The sequence below is a fragment of the Narcine bancroftii genome, chromosome 5 (genome assembly GCF_036971445.1).
Source record: "Narcine bancroftii isolate sNarBan1 chromosome 5, sNarBan1.hap1, whole genome shotgun sequence".
NCBI classification, from domain to species: domain Eukaryota; kingdom Metazoa; phylum Chordata; class Chondrichthyes; order Torpediniformes; family Narcinidae; genus Narcine; species Narcine bancroftii.
This window is the reverse complement of record NC_091473.1, coordinates 11,152,878-11,176,255: the sequence shown is the minus strand read 5'-3', so window position 1 is coordinate 11,176,255 and position 23,378 is coordinate 11,152,878. Positions and strand designations below refer to the sequence as shown.

At 41.1% G+C, this 23,378-nt stretch overlaps 1 protein-coding gene across 1 annotated transcript in view; it reads right to left on the bottom strand.

Moving 5' to 3' along the window:
- LOC138763108 (interleukin-17 receptor C-like) overlaps nucleotides 1–23,378 on the bottom strand; it is an 87,464-nt gene that overhangs the window by 16,079 nt on the left and 48,007 nt on the right. The window contains exons 7-14 of the mRNA XM_069936765.1: nucleotides 19,625–19,669; nucleotides 18,350–18,486; nucleotides 16,505–16,561; nucleotides 16,210–16,267; nucleotides 13,046–13,230; nucleotides 10,630–10,680; nucleotides 6,555–6,600; nucleotides 2,540–2,685 (exon numbers count right to left, since the gene is read on the bottom strand). Coding sequence (XP_069792866.1) covers nucleotides 2,540–2,685; nucleotides 6,555–6,600; nucleotides 10,630–10,680; nucleotides 13,046–13,230; nucleotides 16,210–16,267; nucleotides 16,505–16,561; nucleotides 18,350–18,486; nucleotides 19,625–19,669 — 725 coding nt within the window. The remainder of the gene's footprint in view (nucleotides 1–2,539; nucleotides 2,686–6,554; nucleotides 6,601–10,629; nucleotides 10,681–13,045; nucleotides 13,231–16,209; nucleotides 16,268–16,504; nucleotides 16,562–18,349; nucleotides 18,487–19,624; nucleotides 19,670–23,378) is intronic.

The window sequence follows — 23,378 nt, the reverse complement described above, 5'->3', positions numbered from 1 at the left end:
TTCTAGGAGCCGTAGGTGATGCCGGTAGAGGACTCATGATTCGGAGCCGAACAGGAGTGTGGGTATGACAACGGCTCTGTATACGCTAATCTTTGTGAGGTTTTTCAGTTGGTTGTTTTTCCAGACTCTTTTGTGTAGTCTTCCAAAGGCGCTATTTGCCTTGGCGAGTCTGTTGTCTATCTCGTTGTCGATCCTTGCATCCGATGAAATGGCGCCGGGGCCTCTGCCTCCCTGCTTAATCAATATTGCCAAAATAAATAAAGCTGGTGACAATGGCACCCTTGTCAACTGGATCTAATTAATTGAAAAAAGTCAGAGACTTGCCATTTGTTTCTACCTTAGCTTTTAATTAATCCAGCACCTCAAACTTAAGTTTCAGTAGAAAAATATTTAGTGGCAGGACCGGAGAAGTTATGTGAGTGTTTTATGCCATTCTCCATCGCCATGGGGAACTCCAAACCACGGGATATTAAGGTTTGGATTTTATACTTGGCCCATAGGATGACCCCTGGTTTTGGCGTTACATTTTTAAGATTCAAATACCATCTTATAACTCTACATTTTCTCACAGTGCCAACGATTAAGAATCTGCCTTTCTATCCAGCACACTTTCACCAAGGAGTGAAACACAAAAGTCTGCAGATGCTGTGATTGTAGTCAAAACATAGACAGAAATGCTGGAGGAATTTGGAAGGTCTTGCGTCGTCCATAGGAGGTAAAGATATATTACCGACATTTCAGGGCTGAGCACTTCTTCAAGGTATGAAGAAACACAGCATCTGAATGAAAAGCTGATGAAAGAAAGGAGGAAGAACGAGAGAGAGAGGAGTACTGATCAACAGTCCAAATGTGACAAGAGGAAAGGTGAGAATTGATTTTGGCTCTGTGAAAGGAGATGGGAAAAGGGAATAGAGAGAGTGATGCAGAGAGAGAAAATGAGGACTACAGGAAAGGAGGCAGGGGAAAGAAAATGGGGGTGGTGGTGCAGAAACTGGAGAAGTCAACGTTAATGCCGTCTGATTGGAGGATGCCCAGACAAAGATGAGGTGTTGCTGTAGAGGTGTGCTCATTGGGGGAGTTTAAGGGGGAGATTGAAAGCTATCTAATTAGTCAAAGGATATGGGGAAAAGGCCAGAATGGAACTAGATGTGAGAACAGTTTAGCTCAGGGTGGATTTGCAGAGCAGACTCAAAGACCCGAAAGGCCTACTTCTGTTCCTTTATCTTGTGATCTTGTAAATTTGCGGTGGTCTCAGTCTGGCAGTGCCTGAGGGCATGGAAAGACATGTTGGCAAGGGAATAGGATGGTGAATGGGTGGCCACTGGGAGATCCACGCTGTTGCAGCACACAGAGCAGAGTTGCTCATTGAAGTGATCTCCCAGTCTGCGACCAGTCTCTCCAATGTAGAGAGGACCACAGGAGCACCGGATGCTGTAGACGACCCCTGCAGATTCACTTGGAAGGACTATTTGGGGCCCCAAATGGTGCTGAGGGAGGAGGTGTGGGTGCAAGTGGAGCATCTCCTGCGGTTACAGGGTAGATCCCAAGGGGACGATTGGTGGGGAGGGTGGAGAGGACGAGGAAATCACTGAGTGAGCATTCCCTGTGGAAGGCGGAGAGGGGAGAAGAGGGGAATATGTGTCTAGTGGTGGGATCATGTAGTAGGTGGTGGAAATGGCAGAGGAGGATGTGTTGGATGCAGAGGCTGGTGGGATGGTAGGTGAAGATGAGAGGAATCCTGTCCTTGTTACACGTGGGGACAGAGGGGGCCAGAGCAGATGTGCAGGTAATGGAGGATATGTATATGGGAAGCCATGTTGTTTGAAGAAGAGGACATCTCTAATGATCTGGCATGGAAGGTCTCGACCTGGGAGTATATGTGACAGAGAAATTGAGAGAAAAGAATAGAATCCTTAAAGGGGACAGGGTATGAAGAGTCTCTCTTCCCTTTTCCCCCTGTCTTCCCCCTTTCTTTCCCCAGCCTTTAATTCAGATGCTGCGTTTCTTCATTGAGAAAGAACTCAGGCCCAAATAGCTTTACCTTCTATGGATAGCTGAGTTCCTCCAGCATTTCTGTGTTCTGACACAGTTTCACGAAACCTACAGAGCAGTATTGAACAAATGATGGGACGAGACATCAATATTGCGCAATAAGTCAGTAAAGGATAATTATCTATGAATTAGCGCATGTGAACTGATTTTGGTTGGGTTTTATTAATTCTGAAAAATATTCTTGATTTGCATGTCCTCTGATGGTGTGCTACCAGCTTATGACAGTTTGTATCTGCTCACTCCTTGGCAACAAAGCAGGTTTAGCTGAATTACAAGCCCAATTAACGACCTAATAACCAAGACGCTCTCAACATTTTATCTCTTCAGCATTCGATAACTACTACAGGCCTGCAAAATATCTGCTGTTTCTTTTAATGTAACCACCACTTGGGCTTTGCTGATGGCTTCAGTTTTAAACAGTCAGACTCAGTCAAAATCAGTTGAACAGAAGTTGGCTTTAACAAATTTATGGGCATGTTGAACTTACCTGCTGTATGTTCTGTATGGAATGCCTGCATTTGTTTCCTTCCATAATGCAGACTGAAAAGTTCATTTGATGTTCTCCATGAATTATTGTAATAGTAACATTATTCTGCTGTAATATTGACTCCATTCTCCACTGGGGTGAGACATCTAAAAGTATTAAGATTTTGATAAAAATCAGTTTATTTTCCAAACATATAGTGAACAACAGAAAAACACATAAGCTGCAGATGCTGAACTATTTAGCAGAAAAAGAATTGGTGGAAGAATTCAGAAGGCCAGACAGCATCCAATGGGCAGTCAACATTTCAACCCTTTATATACTGAATAATCACTGTTTTATGACAGCTACTGAATCTAAGACCAGCCCATTGCTCCATTAACATTATTACATGGCTCCTTTATAGTCAAGTTTATTATCGACCGATTGTACAAGTACAACCCAACGAAACAGCGTTCCCCGGTCCTTGGTGCAAAACATGCAGACACAACCAGACTTGGCCATTCGGGTCTTTCTATTTGGATGACAACATGGAATTCAACAGATCATTCTGCGGTGCTGACACCATGATGACGTGGCAATTGACTGAAGGCCAGGGTGGAGTTCATTATGGAATGTTGCCCAGTGATCAAAAGCGATCGAGCACTGCAACCAGACACAACAGACTTACAAACAATACATATGCAGGACAAGTATTCACACACACACACACACACACACACACACACACACACACACACACACACACACACACACACACACACACACACACACACACACACACACACACACACACACACACACACACACACACACACACACACACACACACATAAATAAATATTGTTTCAAAATATGAGAGTCTCGGATGGTTAGTGTGAGCAGTTCCTTTGGTCGTTCACCATTCTCATTGCCCGTGGGAAGAAGCTGTTCCTCAGCCTGGTGGTGCTGGCTCTGATACTCCTGCATCTCTTCCCTGACGCAAGCAGCTGAAAGATGCTGTGTGCGGGGTGGAAGAGGCCCTCAATTACTTCCTTCAGACAACCATCCCAGTAGATTACATTGATGGGGGTTGGGGACTCACAGTGATCCTCTCTGCTACTCTTATAGTTCTGTGGATTGACCTTCGATCCATTTTCCTGCAGCAACCATACCACACAGTGATGCAGTTGCCAGGACGCTCTCAAAAGAGCTCCTATAGTAGGTAGATATAATGGTGATCGGTAGCCTTGCCCGCTTCAGTTTTCTCAGGAAGTACAGTTGCTGTTGCGTGTCCACGATAGGTCACTAGTTAAGTGAACTTCAAGGAATTTTGTGTTCTCCACTGCAGAGTTGTTGATGTGTAGTGGAGGGTGGTAACAGTAAACTACTTCCTGTTATTGCTTTCTTAACATAAGGAAGCAGGTTATAAATAGTTGGCCGTCTTACATTGTCCCTCATTTTCAAGATTTTTGCACATTCATTTAACCTATCTATATCCCTGTGTGACTTCCTTATGTCTCTTTCACAGCCTAGCTTCTTATCCGTCATTGAATCATCTGCAAATAAAGTATCATAACTTTTGTGCCTTCATTATTTACACAAAATGAAGGACGCTGTAATACAGATTGCCTGGCATTCCATTGTAGCCTAAAGAGATCACTCATATTTGTAAAATGAACGATGACTTGATTGTGGTTGCCAAACAGTTAACAGTAAGACGATTCTTGCATCAGCCTTGGGAACAGTGCTCGATCTCCTTACATTCTCTTGCTTTTGATCACTGGGCAACATTCCATAATGAACTCCACCCTGGCCTTCAACCAATTGCCACGTCATCATGGTGTCAGCATCGCAGAATGATCTGTTGAATTCCATGCTGTCATCCAAATAGCAAGAGAAGAATTTTTCAGCTGCACTGAGCTAACCAAATCCCTGCTATAACAGAGGGTGTGAACCATTACTAGCAGCAGATTGGCAACAGGGTGCAGACGCTTACTTGGGTTCTTGTTGTTTTGTTTTTGCTTTTATCTAAAGGTTTACTTTTACTGATATAACAGAGAATCACAATATATTAATGCAATAAAACATTTTTAGAATGAAACCAAAAAGCAGCATTCACTAAATTTATTTATAACTAGCAGGATACCCGGCATTGGCCAGGAAATAAAACACTCAGTTGTTGACTAGATGGTTGAAACAAAATACCCCCAAAATCTTCATGGTAATTCTGCATAAATATATATTTTAAAACACAACATTTATATTCTTTGTAACAGTAAATGGTGCTGCCCTGAGGTTGGTGGTTTTTGTTTGTATTGTTCGGAGTCTTGCTTGTTCTCCCTCAGCAGACTCTTGTCTGCTCATGGAATGCTTGGTGGCATCACCACTGAGATGGGCCTGGTGTTGTTCTGCTGCCTGCCCCTTGCCTGTCTGGAGGCCTGAGCGCTGAGATGGGTGTATCACTGCTGTTCAGTTTCCCGCTGCCTGCTCCTTGCATGCCTGGAAGTATCAACAGTGAGGGGCGAGACTGATGTTCCTCTGCTGTCTCTCGCTTTCTCCTTTATTTAACTCTACGGGCTTGTGAAGAGCTTCTGCCAATGTTGCTTTGCTTTTTTGGGCCCATATTGAACTGGGTTTGGTTTCTGAATATACATTTATGCACAGCGCTGTAACTCATTGAGGTGTCCCTGGTCCAAGTTCAATATTTTTGAGAACTTTTGAACTTCATATGACCTTAAAGGTTAAATTCAATGTGGTCATGACATTCAGTAACAAAAGTTACCACAATTATAGTTAACAGTAATGCAAGTCAGTGCAAGCTGGTCAAAAAAAAAAGTTTGAACTTCATATGACCTTAAAGGTTAAATTCAATGAGGTCATGACATTCAGCATCAAATGTTACCCCTACTGAACCTCTATGAGTGCCCCATATTGATTTGGATGGAGAACAGATAAAGAAACAGAAATACATGCACAAATATATATTAGATGAGTCAGATCTAAGCTTAAACACTTAATTTTACATCATAGATGTGTTGAAGATGGAGTTTTGTTACTTGCAATATTCTGGGCCACACGATCCATACCAAGCACATGACTTTGGTGACACTCCACACTTTTAATTTTAATTTAGACTTACAGCATGGTAACAAGAGCCCATGCCACCCAATTACCCCCAATTGACGTATACTCCAGTAAGCTTTGAAGGGTGGGAAGAAACCAGAGCACCCAGAGGAAACCCACACAGGCACGGGGAGAACATACAAATTCCTTACAGACAGACTGGATTTGAACACAAGTTACTGGTGTGGTTACATTTTAGAGTAATGTTTATAGGCCGCTATAAAACTGTGATGACATGGATCACAGAAAGGAGATTGGAAGTCCAGTGGCATGGTGCCAAAATAATTTCTCTCTCAATGTCAGTAAGATGAAAGAGATGATCATTGACTTTAGAAGAGGGGGCAGACACCAGAATTCATCCATGGTGCTGAAAAGGAAAGGCTAGATAGCTTCACGTTCTTGGGCACAGGCATGGCCAATGACTTGATCTGGACCAACTATGTTTACGTGTCAGTCAAGGAAGTTCACTTGTGCTTCTACTATTTTTGAAGACTAAGGAAGTTCAACATGTACCTCATGTCCCTCAACAACTTCTACAGGGACACCAGTGAAAGGATACTTGCTGGATGCATCAGTGTGGTACTGCAGCTGTTCTGTTCAAAATCTGCAGTAGGCACTGAATGCAGCCCTGAATCTAATGCAAACTTCCCTCCCCTCCATTGACTCCAACTATATCTCCCATTCTCTCGGAAAAAACAGCCAACATATTGAAGGAGCCTCACATGAGCACACCCTCTTCTCTCTCCCCTCCTATCTGGGAGAAGGCTCAAGAACGTGAAGGCATGCACGTTCTTCTTCCTTTCCGTCAGGAATGAACCCTAAAATAAAACCTCAGCCAACATCTTTCATACTCGTTGTAAATAGAACTCTTTGTCAGCTTTCCATGAATGAATGAAAAATGAGGAATACTCACCGCCATCAAAAGGGCAAGAAATATTGACGTGCTCCCCAGAGATAATCTAAGCAACAAAAAAACAATTCAGAAGGAGGAAATCATCAGAAATAATTTTAAAACTTGAAACATTTACCAAAACAATATCTGTATTCTTACTCGTCTCTCTAACTATCTTTGAAGTATTATGTATCAAGTATTAGGTTTCATTATTCATTTACAATGCATCGGGCAAAGATCTGATAAACCCTGTGACATTCTTTCCACGGCAACCAATGCAATAAACAAACACAGGTTCAAAGGTGTAGTTTGTCCTCTCAAAGATTTTTCACTTTTTAAGATTGCATAATGCACAATTAAAGTGATAAGACGCTTTTTTTTTGAATACTTTATTTAAAATTTTAAAAGTACAATGTATAACCACCTCCCTCAATACCCATAATCCACCCACATTTCACCGCCAAACCCCAAAGAAAGAAAGGAAGAGAAAGAAAATGGAGATACATTTATGATGGGAATTCCAGAGCTTGGGACGTGATAATTAAAAAAAAATGAAGTGATTAAAATGAAGAGTTGATTATGAGGGGGTGATGACCTCGTGAGGGAGGAGGTGGAGTGATGTTGGCCATTTGACCCCCCCCCCCTCCCCCCAGTTGCCTGTGCTTAGATTGCGACACATTTTGGGAAGGTGGCCTGCTTCCCAACACAGGTTGCAGCATTTGCTCTCTGTACAGTCCCTGGACTGGAGGCCTCCTGCCTGCAGTTCTTCAGATGACTGAACTGTATTGGGCCACCACATGCCCAAGTTTGTTGCAGTTCCTGTGCAGTGTTGACCAGGTATCCACAGTTCCCTCCACTGGCAAACATCGGGGTGGGGAGGGGGGGAGGAAGGTGGATGATGGCCCCTTTACTGTCCTCTCTCAGCTTCACCTTCATTTGGCATTTGCTGGTTTAGATTCCCAATGTGTCTTTGACATCCATGCAGGTCCCTTCCTCCTCAACATCTCAGAAAGGTGAGCTCATCCACGACTGGCACATGTGGGTTAAACGTCTACTGTTATCACCCGTTCCTTCTGCATTGGAAGGATGAACAGCGGCTTGAATATCAAGAGTGGAGCCATAATTACCTTTTCCTGGAATTCCTAGAGCATCTGCTTCTACCTGTCACATGGGACAGGTGATTCACCCAGATCAAACCTGCATGGTTCCAGACAGGAAAATCTCAGAGCCTCGCACTGCTCAGAGACACCATTGCCTATGTTTAGGACAGGTAGGGTGGACACCTGCTTGGTCAGTTTAGACCAGGAGAAGGATTTTAACTGGATATCACACATGTACATGATGGACATGATCTCCAAAATGGGCTTTGGGCAGGGAAACTGAAATTGGATTAAACTGCTCTGCACGGACATTCATAGCATAATTCAAATCATTGGGTGGGAAACATAGCTTCCCCATCAGGTCTGGAGTCAGGCAGGGTCACCTATTCTCTTCAGTCTTAATTGTGTGCTGATCCATCAGGAAGAATGAGGGCATAAGAGGACTGACGCTGCCTGGCAGTGGAAGCATTCGGGTCAAGGCCTCCCTGTACATTTCCATCTTCTGTCCTGACCGGTCCACTGTCCCTTTCACAGTCAGATCTGACTATCTAAAGACGCTTGGGATCTGCTTTGGAGGGGCTCTGCTGTGCAACCAAAAATTAGATACAGCTAGACCCCTTCTTATGATGGGGTTTGGTTCCATGGCTCATATCGTCAAGTGAAATTATCGTGTCAGGGTCTACCTGTACAGGTAGTTATCTGAGCCGCTCCCCCATCTTGCTGGCCACTAGAGTTGATTTACAGTCCAGATGGGGATCCAAGATGGAAAGGGTCTGAAAGGTCGCTATGTACAAGTCGTCTGACAATGGAGGCAAGGGTGTCCCCTATGTGGCCCTCATCGTGACCACCTTGTGTATGGTTGCATTGGGCTGTACGTGGAACCCAAGTACGAGGGCAACAAGTGCTGCTATGGGCTGAGATTCTACTTGTCCCAGGTATTGTCACAGTAAGTGCAATGTCCCAGTCAGCTGGACTTTGGAAAAACTTTTCCACGAAGGAGAGGTGGTGTGGCAAACAAATACCTTTGACCAGAAGCCCTTCAGACAGTGCCTTACAGACACTGAAAAATGAGGACTCAATGGAACATCCTGGGGTGGTTCCCAGAGCAGACCATCCAGCTCATCTGGTGGATTGCCTAATCACCAGACCTCATAGACAAGCACCAGGACTTAGCCTGGCTGGTGGTGAGAGAAGACCTCCCAGTCAGATCCTTCCTGTACAATCGGAATATCACCCACGATGCATGTTGTTCTCGAGATAACTATAGTGGAGAGGAGATAGTCACCCATCTCTTTGAAGAATGCAATTTGTTAAGAATGTGTAGAGAAGGATGCAAGGGTCCTTGTCACGGTTCGTTCCCGGCAGCAGCGTTTTAGAGGACTCTCTGATCTATGGGTTGTTCCCGGGGACACAGAGACAGACAGCCAGAACTGCTGGAAGACCATCAACTTGGTGATCGGCCCAAAACCTGTTGGTCTTTCAGCACACCGAGATGTCGGTGTGGGAATGTTGTTGACTGGCTCATTCCGGGCTCCAAGAGTATGTGCTGAGGGACACACTGAGGCTTAGTGCAGCCAACGTGAGGGCATTGCGGGGAGTCATCATTTCATCATTAAGTGTTTCTGTGGCAGTCCCTCGGGATTGTGGATGACTTGCTTTGCTTTTATTGGCTTTGATGTTGTCTGATCAGGCGAATGAAGAAATAATAGACTCTGTTCACATCAGTTATTCCTCTTGTATGTCTTCCCCTTTTAGAAGCGTGCTCAGGAATGAACAAGTAACTCAATTGACAGACTATTAGTCCCATCTGAGGGTGACTGGGAAAAATGTACAGTCAGAGAGTGAATAAACCATAGATAGGTTAGCCGTGCCTGGTAGGGTTATGGGTGAGGAGTTGTCTCAGAGGCTGAGACCAGCAGAGTGGGGAGTGATGCAAAATGCCACAGTGATGAAAATGTTCAGAGACGACACTCAGGTGGGGAAGAGACTTTGGCTGGTTTTCCTTTTGTAAGTAATTTATTGTGAATAAAGTCTATTTTTGGTTAAAAAAATGTACATTCAGACAATTAATTAAAACCTGGAATTAAAACATGTGAATCCAGATCCGCCATTCTGATTGATCTCAGTTCAGGGGAAATTAGGGATGAATAACGGAATGCTGGCATTTGCTGACAATGTCCCCATCTTACAATGGAGGAAACAAATCAAAACAATATTGTCAAATTAACAAGAGATACTTTAAACAATTTACATGCAGAAGTAGGTGCTGAAATTGGACTTTTTGCAAGAGCAGATCCTCTGACTGATGGGGAATACAAACCCTTAACTGATTCCCAAGCCATCGCCATCCATCCTCTATATAAAGTCCGAACAGTTTTGCAGTATGATCACTACATCTCCACCTATTTAATCTCTGTAGACATCCTCACTACCGTTTAAGTTTAGAATTTTTAAATTTAGACAGTCAGCACAGTAACAGGTCATTTTGGCCCACGAGTCCGTGCCGCCTAATTTACACCCAATTAAACTACAACCCTATATGTTTCAGACAGTGGGAGGAAACCGGAGCCAGAGGGAGAATGTACAAACTCCTTACAGACAGCACGGGATTCGAACCCCGGTCCTGATCGCTGGCGTTGTAACAGAGTTGTGCTAACTGCTATGCCAACCGTGCCGCCCGTATATCACCACCATTATTTATAGTTTTATTCTGCTTCATCCTAGCAGAGAATCAGGGGAGATCACACATTTATTTTAGCTCAATAAAAGATGACAGAGTAGGAGGAGCAGGAAAGGACTGAGAGGGCAGCTCCCATTAAGTGACCTGTGAATGAGGGTACGCAGACAGGCAGGTTTTGGAGAACTGTCTGAGCATTTCCATTACATCTATATTACTTCCTCACATTAAAATTCAGTCCAATAATGGCAAATATACTGTTTGAAATACATGTCTAGTTGCAGTTCCTTCATTGTGTGAATGCTGATAGAAACTTTACCTTCACGCAGAGGGAGGGGTGTGGATCCACGCTTTTGAATTCACTCATTTTCTGGAACAAAGAGGAAACAAAGTAAATCTTTTGATAGTGACATTTTTAAAATATATTGCATTTTGAATGCAGCTATTTGCAATAATTCCAGCAATAAATACCCAGACCAATATCAATCTGCACTGATTATTTACCTATCAACCATGTGCATCAGTGCACTCATTAACCATACAACTCCCACCTCATCATCTTCACTACAATATCACTTTCATTTTGATTTTAAAAGGACTTGATGAAGTACCATCAACAATCACAAAAGGCTGATGTTGTGAAACTATCAGGCTTTTATTAACTGAAGCCAGGAACTACCAACAGCCTCTGTTATCTTATCAAAGCCAAGAAAAAGGGCCTATGGGTAGGATCAGTTTCGGGAGGCGTGTCCAGCCTGCAGCAGCCAATCATGGCACGTATATCAATTATATCTACCCATTAGAAGACCACCTGATCAAAAATTTTTCAGTCAGTGAGTGTGTTGCCTCCATGATATCCCAATAGAGCAGTGAATATACCAGTTTTATCAGCTTGCCACAATCAGTTGTACTGGGTCAGAGCTTGATAAATAATTCAAAACACTAAATAATTTAAAAAGTATAACCAACCTTTCACCTCCCAAGGCGAAACCCGGCAATTCTCAGGTTACAGATCCAATGGCAGATCTAACCAGTCATAGGGTTCAAGAGGTGATCCTCTATAATAAATGCTGGGGAATCTTAGCAAGATTAGGCCCTGAGGGTGGGCTCCATATGGAAGTTTTGGACTTTACATATGTAAATATCATCATTTCTGTTTGGAATTGTGCATATTAACCAGCAAGATCCAGTTCATTGCTTCTAACATGCATCCATTTTCTAGATATTTGGTTCTGTTGGTGACAGAGATCCCACAATGTTTGAATCTTGAAGTATCTAATATCTGTGAGGACTTTGGGAAAAAGTTGCTTGTGGTTCAGTACAACCTGCCCCCTGTATCTGTGTGCGTTTTCCCCAGGGGCTCTGGTTTCCTCCTACTGCTTGAAACGTATAGGGGGTGGAGGTTAATTGGGTGTAAATTTGGCAGCATGGACTCATGGGCCGAAATGGCCTGTTACCATGTTGTATGTCTAAATTTCCTGTTCACTAACAGGGCTCTCCATAATGTTTGGGACAAAGACACTTTTTTCTTTTATTAGCCCCTGTGCCCCACAGTTTTAAATTTGTAATCAAACAATTTACATGTGATTAAAGTGCACATTCCAGATTTTATTCAAGGTTATTTGTGTACATTTTGGTTTGACCATGTAGAAATTACAGCACTGTTTATACATAGTTCCCTCATTTCAGGGCACCACAACATTTGGGACATTTGGCTTCACAGGCATTTTTTGTACCCAGGTATGTTTAATTGCTTTCAGGGCAAGTGGGGGAAGTCTCAGAATTCTATTCTTGCCATTGTGGGTTGAATATATAAAGAAATTAAACAACTACTAGAAATCAAAATCTAGTACCAGTCAAACACATATCTGCAATACCTCACTATGAGCAATGATGTTCAAAACTGATGTGAATTAAAATTCGTCAGGAAAAAAGCCGACAGGGAAGGAAGGGACAAAGGAAAAAAAAATCCCAATTAACAGTTCATGTGAGCAAAAAAAATCTACGCTACAAAGAAAGGAAATTGGGTAGGAAGAGAAAAATGGAAAGAGTACACAGCAGGGCAAGGGGTTAACATATGAGAATACTTTGCAATGGTTTGAGAATCTTGTGTTGATGATTCTGTGGGGCTACCACTATGTATGTGCTGTAAGGGCTGGCCCGCCCCTGAACCTGTAACTCCTCCTTCCCAGACATCCCCAAAAACCCCTCCCTTGGTACTTGCCTTGGAACCAGGCCAGCAACATCCAAGCTGTGTTGACACTTTTGATTAAAGCCTATTAATCATGATTCCCTGTCTGACCAGCGACAAGCTCGATTTCAAACTGTAAATAAATGTTCAGGGTGGACTTAAAATGACACAAATATCAGGTCCATACTTTGGAATAAAGTGAAGTCCTGCCTGAAGAGCAGAATGAGTGCACCACTTCACAACTCCCCACCCATAACCCTACCAGGCACGGCTACCCTATCTATGGTTTATTCACTCTCCGACTGTACATTTTTCCCAGTCACCCTCAGATGGGACTAATAGTCTGTCAATTGAGTTACTTGTTCATTCCTGAGCTCGCTTCTAAAAGGGGAAGACATACAAGAGGAATAACTGATGTGAACAGAGTCTGTTATTTCTTCATTCGCCTGATCAGACAACATCAAAGCCAATAAAAGCAAAGCAAGTCATCCACAATCCCGAGGGACTGCCACAGAAACACTTAATGATGAAATAAAGGACTTACATTAACTTGAACATTTTCTTTGGAGTGTGGGATCTCCTGACAAAATTCACCATCTCCTGATTTGGAACATAGCAAGATCTCCCCCGACATATTGCATGGGGAGGCTAGTGTCCATTGAAGTGCTTTGCCCTTGTATTCCACGGCCAAGCTGCTCAGTTTCCAAACGTTTTCTTGAAATTCTTCAACTAGAAGAATTTAACCAAGTTAGCAAAAGACAAATAAGCTTTGCGTCCATCTTCTGATAACGTTAATTAAAGCAAAAAAAACATATTTTCAGACATTAAAAGCAACTCTTAAAATATATCAACTGGCAGTGCTTGTACAAAAAGGTTCATTTACAGTAAGGTAGTGTCCTTTGCCTTGGGAACACCTTAACTGTTTCAGTGGCCATGGAATTATGTGTCACACCAAACCAAGTACTCTCCTCTAGTCCCATCTACCTGCACCCTGCCATAATCCTCCATTCCCCTCCCATTTGTCATTTCCTTAAATGACAAAATGGACCCTGCCGCCACTACTTCTCCCGGAAGCTCATTCCACACAACCACCACTCTCTGAGTGAAGAAATTCCCCCTCATGTTACTTCTAAACTTTTTCCCCTTAACTCATGACCTCTTGTTTCAATTTCTCCTACCCTCAAGGGAAAAAGCCTATCCACATCAACTCTATCTATCCCTGTCATAATCTTAAATACCTCTATCAAATCCTCCCCTTAACCTTCTATGCTCCAAAGAATAAAAAGATAATCTGCTCAGTCTTTCTTTGTAATCTAGATTCTGAAACCCAGGTAACATTTTCGTAAATCTTCTCTGCACTCTCTCTACTTTGTTGATATCCTTCCTATAATGTCAGATTCAATTATGTCACTCTGAAAACAAGAAGTTCCCACAAAGAGCAACGTGTGATAATGGCCAAATAACTTGATTTTATTGAGAGAGAGAGAGAAGGATTTGTCAGGGAGCTGGAATAGCTCCCCCATTCTTGCATGGATTTGCCATGTTAAAATGGACTGGGTAGTGAAATTAGATAGACAACATTGCTTCAACAGTGAGGTTGGAATTCCAAGATGACAAGGAAATAGTGATATTCCCAGCCCGAGACCAGTTTTTTAGAGATACCTGTCACTGAACTGATATTACTGACTACTGTTTCACAATTCCTTCACAGGTATGCTCTGAATGCAGGAAGGTGGAGAAATAGCAGTATTACAGTGAGACTTAGAGGTTCTTCCCCTGATAGCATGTATAATAGGCAACCAGACCACTACCACCCAGCCTGGCCCCCAGTAATGAATCTAACCTATGAATCTTAATTTTAGAGAGATGATGTCATTGGGTTCTTCCATTCTGTGTTGCTCACTGTGAAGAGCAAATCAGAGAATTGGGGTTGTTAATGGAATTAATGCTTTTTGGTTGCTGAGAAGATTATAAACATCCTGTCCTTCTGTCTCACTTAACTGATCTTTCACATTATTTACATTATAACAAATTCCAATGGGAGAAATAATGTTAAAAATATACCATATATTTTGGTGTATAAGTCACGAAACCCCCCCAAAAAATCTCTACACTTCTAAGACTTTTCATGCAACTCAAAATCCAATCAGTGCCGATCCAGATGTCAACCCTTGAAAAACCTGACTGCGACAGATTTTAATTGAAAACAACAACATATTTAGAACCCTTCAAAATCCCACTCGTTATCATCGTCTGAAGCAAAGATGACAGCAAGTACATCAATACTCTCACTGTTTAAAGAGTCTTCACATGGGTCCCAGTCTGTATCTGATGTATCAGCTTCGTCATCAGTGTCCCACAATAAATAGTCTTTCGTGCCATCAATTGCACAAGAGACACCTCACTTTTTCAACGATTTTATCACAGTCTTCTCTTTAACTTTGTCCCGTGCCTTGATCACGAAGTTACACAGTACATCAAGTGATGCAGCATGCATTTCTTTGCCTTTAGTAAATGACTTTTCTGCACTCAACATCTATGTATTCCAGGATAACTGCCATGTAAGTATTATGTAGTGCTAGCCTACTTTTAGTATTCTCAATTAAGTGGTTACGAAACATATCCCAGACCAGCAAACTGTTCTTTGTGTAAACTGCCTGTTCTACACAATGTCTATCCATAATTTTACAATATTTTTCATGAAAGTGTACAAAAATACCTGCAGGGAATTTCATTTTTGGTTTAATTTTGCATTTGAAGATTACCATGGATCTTTACTTTGTCCCGTTGGCCAGGCACAATAACACCATGGTAAACCTGGTCCTTTCGTGGCCTGTACTTTTGGTTTGCACAGTTTTAACACCTTTCCATTCCACTGTTTTAATGTCCATCATGTCAAAATTCATGGGGGTTTTGTCCATGTTTCTGATATTTGCCAAGACAAACTGGTGTTTCTGCCAGTTCTGTATAATAAACTAGTTAAAACTTATAACTTGATGATCAAGATCTTTTGGTAGTTTCTGTGCAATTTTTGTTTTTTGGTGTAATACCTGATTTTTCCTGTACATGAAATGATTGCACCAGCCGACTGTAACCTCAAAATCATCACTGAGGTCTGGGTGTGACTTGGTCCACTGCAGTGCAAATGTTCTTATTTTATTTCGGGTGCTATGTAGTAATCTTGCCCCTGTTCACGTACTCATTCTGCAACGTGATTTTCCAACTCTGGCCAATGAATGATTCCTCAAAGGACATTGCCCTTTTTGGTATTTTTCTTAAAGGCTCTTCTTTCTTCCTCCAATCTCTTACCAACTTCTCATGTACATCAAATTTTCTTGCAGCAGTGCAGTTGTTGGTTTTCTTGGCCATTTCTATCACTTTTAGCTTAAAGCTCACTTCATATTTTTGTCATGTGCTGCATTGTGTCAATGGACCCTCCGTGATAGCAATCACCTCCAGTCAACGCCCAGCAGATCCATCCACATGATCTATTGCGGGGGTGGGAAGAGTCGGTCAATGTTTATGCCAGTCAACGGCCCATTTCAGGTATCGCAAGCTTTGGGGGTTGACTTATTCGCCAGATATACCATAAAACCCTTAAACTAAGGCTGAAAAAGAGGATTGACTTATACACCAAAATATATGGTAGATCTTATAATGTTTTAATCACGAAATCACAAAAAGACAAAAGGACTTGATTAAACTCACTCTCTGAGAAGGGGCACTCTTTACGTCTTCTGGCATCTTCTATTGTTGCAGACCACAACTATTAAAAGCAAGGGGAATATATAAGCAAATTCAATAATGAACCACAGTTGTCACCTACCAGAAGGACCTCATCAGTTCAAGAAGGTAGCTCACCAACACATTCTCAAGGACAGTTAGGAATGGGAAATAAATGCAGGTCTAGCGAGTGATGCTGACACCCAGGAAATTATATTTAATAGGAACTTCATAATACATGTCATAAACAATTAAGTAAATCCGTATGGTTGACACATACCTCCATACACAAACACGGGACAATGTCTGAGAAGTTGCGATACACTTTGGTCATTTTCTAGTAAAAAGGGAAGAACAAATGATTACACCATGTAGTTATATTAAAAAAAAGTCACCATTTGCAGAAAGCACAAAATCAATGATTCTTGATTATCATTTAAAATCTACCCGTTTTCCTTTTCCAGATGAAATATCAGGTATGGAATGAACATCCGATTTGCTTTCTAGTTTTGTAGGAATGCCAAAAACTAATTTCACCCTTAATGAAATTCCGTAGCAATCATTTTTCAATTTGAGGTCCCCAGCTCGAATGGTCACCAGATATTTATTCCTCACTCATATTTGCTTCCTAGCCAGAAAGTGCATAGCGGTTATCTGGAAATCTGACTCCCACTTGGGCACTGCGCGCTGGAATACGGAAATGCAAAGCTGTGTTCCCCTGGAGAAAATTACCTAGAACTTAAGGAAAAAATACAACATTTTCCTAAAAATTTTGCAACTGTTTCTAAATTTCTTTGGAACACAGTTTTCGTGTCTCACCACCCTGCTTTCCCTGTTTATCCTGTTCCTGAGGGAGGGGTGGTGGGTGGGACGGCGGTCCATTCCAGCCCAATCAAGTAAAGTCAAGAAAAATATAACAGTCTAGGTGCCAGCTGTTGGGCTGTGACAAATCCCTGATGTGTTCCCTACCTTTGGGGGAGTCTTGAATGTTACGGGTAACTGTGGTCTGTGAGTGTGGGGAGAGAAAAATGGCTCGGACTTGTCGGTGAATTTTGTATATAATGGATAAGTGTAATTTGTGATTGATTACCGGAAACTGTTTGACTTTGAAAATTTATAAATAAAATATTTTTTAAAATTAGCTTCCCAAAGGTGTAAACATTTTGTTGCAATCTCCACCCACGCCCCCCCCCCACCCCACCCTAGTTGAATATCTAAGTAACTAAATCTCATGGTTTCACTATAGGACTTCTTAACCATAAAATTAATGTAGGGTCACAGTTGGTCATAATTTATATGTACAATCATGTTGAAAGGTTAGGTGGCTTTGAAAATTAAATACAATTACCCACTGAAAACCAATAAAATCAGAGTAAAAAGCAGGCCTTTAATTGCAGTGTCAGGTCATGGTGTTAAAACCACTGGACTGTCTGTGAATGCCTGCACCTATCTGCATTCCTGCACTGCCTACTGCAGGGGGAAACCCACTGTACCTGCAGGGAGGTGACCTGGGAGGCTGGCTCCTCCTACTTCCTGCCAATCACCGGCCCCACATTAAGGCTCATGCCAGCAAGCTCCTTGGGCAGGAGCAGAGCACACAGAGCCAGAAAGGATACAGAACCCGGTGTGCAAGTTTTAAGCTAATTAAAGCCTGTAGTACGGCCTTTGTTGTTTGTGCCTGCTTGTTCGCACTGCAGCGCACCACACAGGTATTTTAAGTGAATTTTTGGAAAGATCTTAAAAATTTAGCCTGAAACTTTTAAAATTCAACGCTGTCAAACCCCGCATCTCAAACTTGCAAACAAGACAGATTAATTACTTTAGTAGATAATAAGCAATTTAAAATTCTTCGGAGCTGTGAAGCATCTTGGCAAATTGATTTCTTTATTGCCGTCTTGGCTGCCCTGAGGTCAAACCTGAAAGTGTACTTTGAAGAGAGACAATCAGGAACAGCATTAGAAGCTATTCAGATCAAACTTCCCTTGTTTCATCATCTTTCTTTGAAAAGTCACCACTGAGAAGAAATGCTTCATGGAGAATGAGGGGCTATCTATCAATTCTATGCAAAACGAGCATGGCATCTGATGGAATGGTAACATTTAGAGGTTTACCTAATGCTACTTACCAATTTGTCAAAGTCCAGTGGATTTTTGCTCTCAAAGGGTGGCATCACTTCATACTTGAACCTTGTGTAGTAATTCTGTGGTACATTAACAACAGCCATTTGTATGTCGTTTTCCAATGTGATATTTATTTTTGGGACTGTAATGCAAAAAAAAAAGTTTGGGATGAGAAAATCTCATATTGGCTATTAATGATTTACATGTACACGATATTGGGATTCCTGAATTTCTTACTATAAGAAGGGAAAATTGATAACACAAAGCTTTGTTTATGCTGTTCAGGGGCTAAGCAATATGAAACCAGGATGCTTTCTAATGTTGTAGCAGATGTTCTACTCCTGTTCCTACTTCTGATGCTCCTTCCTCTCCAAACTGGAAAAGCTAAATTATGTACTTTCCCAATTGGTATAAACCTCCCCTCAATAATTGTAGCAGGGTGTAACATAGTTGTAGCTTCCAGGCCTTCCCCAACTGAACACTTTAAGCAGGAATCAATTAAGTACAATTAGCAGAAAATTTCCAATATTCCATCCAATATCAGCAACTAACTTTCTTGTTCTATTTTAATGGTATGAAAAGGGATAGAACACTATTCATGCATTGAAATCCACATTAATTCCATCTCTCTGTGGAGGTGACATCCTTCAATTCTGGCCACATCCATCGCTGATTTGCAATGTCGTCCCCCCCAGTGCTTATGCCCTCATTTCCCTACAATCTGGAGTTTTTTTCACCCAAACTCTCTCAGTGCTCATTCCTTGGCTTCTTAAGGTACACTTTCTTATCCCACTACCTTTCCCAAACTTTGAGCACCTTAATAGCTCTTTGCAAAAGCACCCTGGATGTCAGAAGATAGAAATAAAAGCAAAAATTGCAGGAAAATCCCTGGAGGTCAGCAGCTTTCTATGTAAAGTGATTCAAATTGAAGATATTATTGACCTGAAACATTCTGTTTTTCTCTCCTCCCTGTCCAAAATATCAATTTTCTTATTTTATTTTAGATTTTTTATAACCAAATATATCAGCTTTTGTCCAATAAAATTTTCTGAATTCTGCCGTTTTATACGTTAAAGCTATAATAGAAATAAAGCTATTGTCTTTACAGCCCTGAGTAGTTCCTAGAAGGGATTAACTATGAGGATATATTATTCTTTATGTTGCATTTTTTGTTCACTTTTTACATGCCTCCATATAGCTTTAGAAATGACATTATCATTTACAAAATTAAGTTCTTCTAATTTCCTTTATCACTTTCACATCACTCAAAGTATCCTCACCTTTGCACCATTCAATATTCTCCAGGAAATCTTTCAATGTGCAGTCTGCAAAGAAAAACAGAATCATTGGGAAGTTTTATGCCAACAGATTTATTTTGTACAGTCTTCAAGCAACAGGGAGGGAACTATCTGCTGAAGTGTAATCAGCTCTGTTACTTGAATCTTTCTCTCCTCACAGATGCGGACAGATGTGCTGAGTATTTCCACTATGCTCGGTTTTAATTTATAACTCTTTCAACTAAGTTGCACTGAAGCCAGAGGCTCCCGTGAGAAAAATGGAAGTTTGCTCCATATTTGCTGTGTTGGCGGTTTCTAATGGAAATGCACAGGATTTTTTAGAAGCTTTGAGTCTCTACTTCTCTCGAGAATTCTTTTTCAATATTTTTATTGGCTTCATCACATAAATGTTACCTGGGTACATGATAATAAAGTATTAACAAATCACATAAAAATAGTATTAGGGCCTACATTGCATTGAGAAAAAGCTAAAAAAACCTAAAAAGAAACACTATACTAAATATCATTACCCCCCCACCCTCTCCCCTGAGGGTACTGTCTAAACATGAGCAGTCCACTACCTGATAATAAAAAGGAAGGTCATCAATGGGGTCAAAAAACCAAAAGTTAATTCATCTTACACATTTTGAAAATAATTGAGAAAAGAATCCCATAAAGAAACAAAATGAAGATTGGGAGGAGTCACGTGATGGAGTAGTGGCCGGACGGTGAACTCCAGCCCTCTCCAGAAAAGTCGGGAAAAACAAAGGAAAACACAAAGGCACAGAAATAAAAGTTACAGAAAAGTGAGTATAAAGGTGGAAAGAAGATGGCGACAAAAAAAGAAAAACCGAAAGCAACGGTAAGAAGAGAGGAAGAGAAAACAAAGGAGGAAAAAGGTGAAGGCCTTACCTGTCCGAAGAGGCCCGCTGCGGAGAGAGAAACCCGCTCCCTCAGGTCGGTAAATAATGGACTACAAAAATGGCTCGCAGAGCCGAGTAAAAGTGCGCAACCGCGCATGCGCGATACTTCGCGCATGCGCGATGCGAATGAAAAAAAACACACCGACGGGAGGGGGGACCAGCTGGGGAGTCGATCTCCACAGCCGGCAACGACAGCTGCAGAACACCTGCAGCAAGAAGAGACCACAGAAGACAATAGAAACAAGAAAGAAGAGGAGGAAAGGGCACCAAAGAAACAACAGATGGTCAACCCAGAGGAAGAAGAAGAGGAAGAGGAAGAGTACAGTGAAATAGAAGAAGAAAAGAAAGGCAAGGTAAAGGATATACTTGCTCTTATTAAAGGATACATGGAGTCATTTAAAGAATGGCAAACACAGGAATTTAAGGATTTAAGAAAAAGAATAAACAACACAGAAGAGAAAATAAATAAAATGGAGATGACCTTAACAGAAATGGGAAAGAAAATGGACAAGATGGAAGAGCGGGCAGTAGCAGCAGAAATGGAGGTAGAAGACTTAAAAAAGAAATTGGAGAAATCTAATAAAAAAACTAAAGAGACACAAGAACTACTAGCTCAAAAAATAGATACAATGGAAAATTATAACAGAGGAAATAACATAAAGATAGTGGGCCTTAAGGAAGATGAAGAAGGCAAGAATATGAGGGAGTTTATAAAAGAGTGGATCCCTAAGACCCTAGGATGTCCAGAACTACAGCAAGAAATGGAAATAGAAAGGGCACATAGAGTATTGGCCTCTAAACCACAACCACAACAAAAACCAAGATCTATTGTAGTAAAATTCCTAAGATATACTACAAGAGAAAAGGTACTGGAGAAGACAATGGAAAAAGTAAGAGAGGGCAACAAACCACTGGAGTATAAAGGGCAAAAAATCTTCATTTATCCAGATATAAGTTTTGAACTCCTAAAGAAGAGAAAAGAGTTCAATACAGCAAAGGCGATTTTATGGAAGAAAGGGTATAAATTTATACTAAAGCATCCAGCGGTATTGAAAATATTTATTCCAGGACAACAAAACAGACTATTCTCGGATCCAGAAGAAGCACGAAAATTTGCAGAACAATTACAAAAATAGACTGAGGGAGGAAGACGGGTAATGAGAGTTAAAATGATCACGATTGATATGTATGTGGGTAAAGACAAAAATAGACTGAGGGATGAAGACGGGTAATGAGAGTAAAAATGATCACGATTGATATGTATGTGGGTAAAGAGGTATAAGAGTGAATAGAGACAATGAGCATACATGAATGTATCTGTACTTAGAGGAAAATATAGATAGTATAGACAAGAATTAATAAGGGAAAGTAATGGAATAGAGAGAATAAGGAGGGAATTAAAAGAGTGACCTTTGTGACATATGAAAAGTGAAATCTTTTCTGGGGGAGGCGGGGTGGGGGGAAATAGCGGTCACTGCAAAATCAGTTGACGCTTGCGAGTGGATTCGCAAATCCAAATGGAGAGGGGAGATGTGGTTGTCCGACAAGGGATAAAGGACAACTCAGGAGGTGAAGGGGAGATTGGGGATAAATAAGATAGAAATAGGAGAATAAGGAAAATGTTGGATGTTGTAGGAATGTTGTCTTATAAAGAGTTGAAAATAAGAAAACAGAAATGGAAAAGGAGGAAAGGTAATGATGGAAAAACGGAAAGAGAAGATAAACAAAATATAAAAGGGCTACGCTGAACTATATGTCTTTAAATATTAATGGAATACATAACCAAATTAAAAGGAAGAAACTCCCAAATTTAAATGAATAAATGTATTCCATTAGAAAAAATAACATATTGGTTAAGAAATAATATTGAAATATTCGAACAAGTATAGGAGCCTTACATTAAATACAATAGCGAAAACTTACCGGGGACAAACATTACCTAAGTTGATGGAAGGAGAAGGAAAGAAAAGAATGGACTCAGTAGAATTTCTGGTGTAATTTTGTTGAATGACAACATTGTCTGACTGGCTTAATGCAACCTAGATTGTATACCTAAAATGGATGAGAGGGGGGGGTGGGGAGGGTGGTTTGGGAGGAAAGGGGGGGGGGGGTGGGGAGAAAAAGTCACTGTATATGTGTGAAAAAGAAATAGTGTATATCATGGCTAATGTGATTTATGGTGTGAAAAATAAAAAAATTAAAAAAAAAAGAAACAAAATGAAGATTCATTTCAGTCGTGGAACATTTAATTTTTTTACCAAAGTTAGACATGCCTTCATATCGGCAACCACAGTGTGAGTGGGAGGGACAGCATTTTTCCATCTCATTAATATGGTCTTTCTCACAATCAGGGAGGCAAGGGTAAAGACATGGGATTTTGAAGCAGACAATATCAGACCATTGGCCCACTTATTCCAAAAAGAGTGAGAAAAGGATTTGGAGTCAAATGAAAAGGATTTGGAGTCAAATGAAAAGGATTTGGAATGTAAAGAACTAAAGACAAGGTATACGAAATACCCCTTCCCAAAAACTGGAAAGAGAAGGACATAATCTGAACATATGATACTGTGAACCTTCTTCAGTTCCACATTTGTCACATTTAGAAGAGAGATTAGAATTTAAACAATTGGACTTTGGGGTAATGGGTCCAGAGTACGACCTTAAACTGTAATAATGAATGTCTCACACAAAGAGAGCATGAATGCACTCGCTTCAATATAGAATTCCATGTAGTTTCAGAAAATAGCTGTTTACAATGTGTATTGATAATTTAGATTGTGGATTAAATGGTTTCATGGCAAAGTTTGCAGATGACACCAAGACAGGTGGTAGAG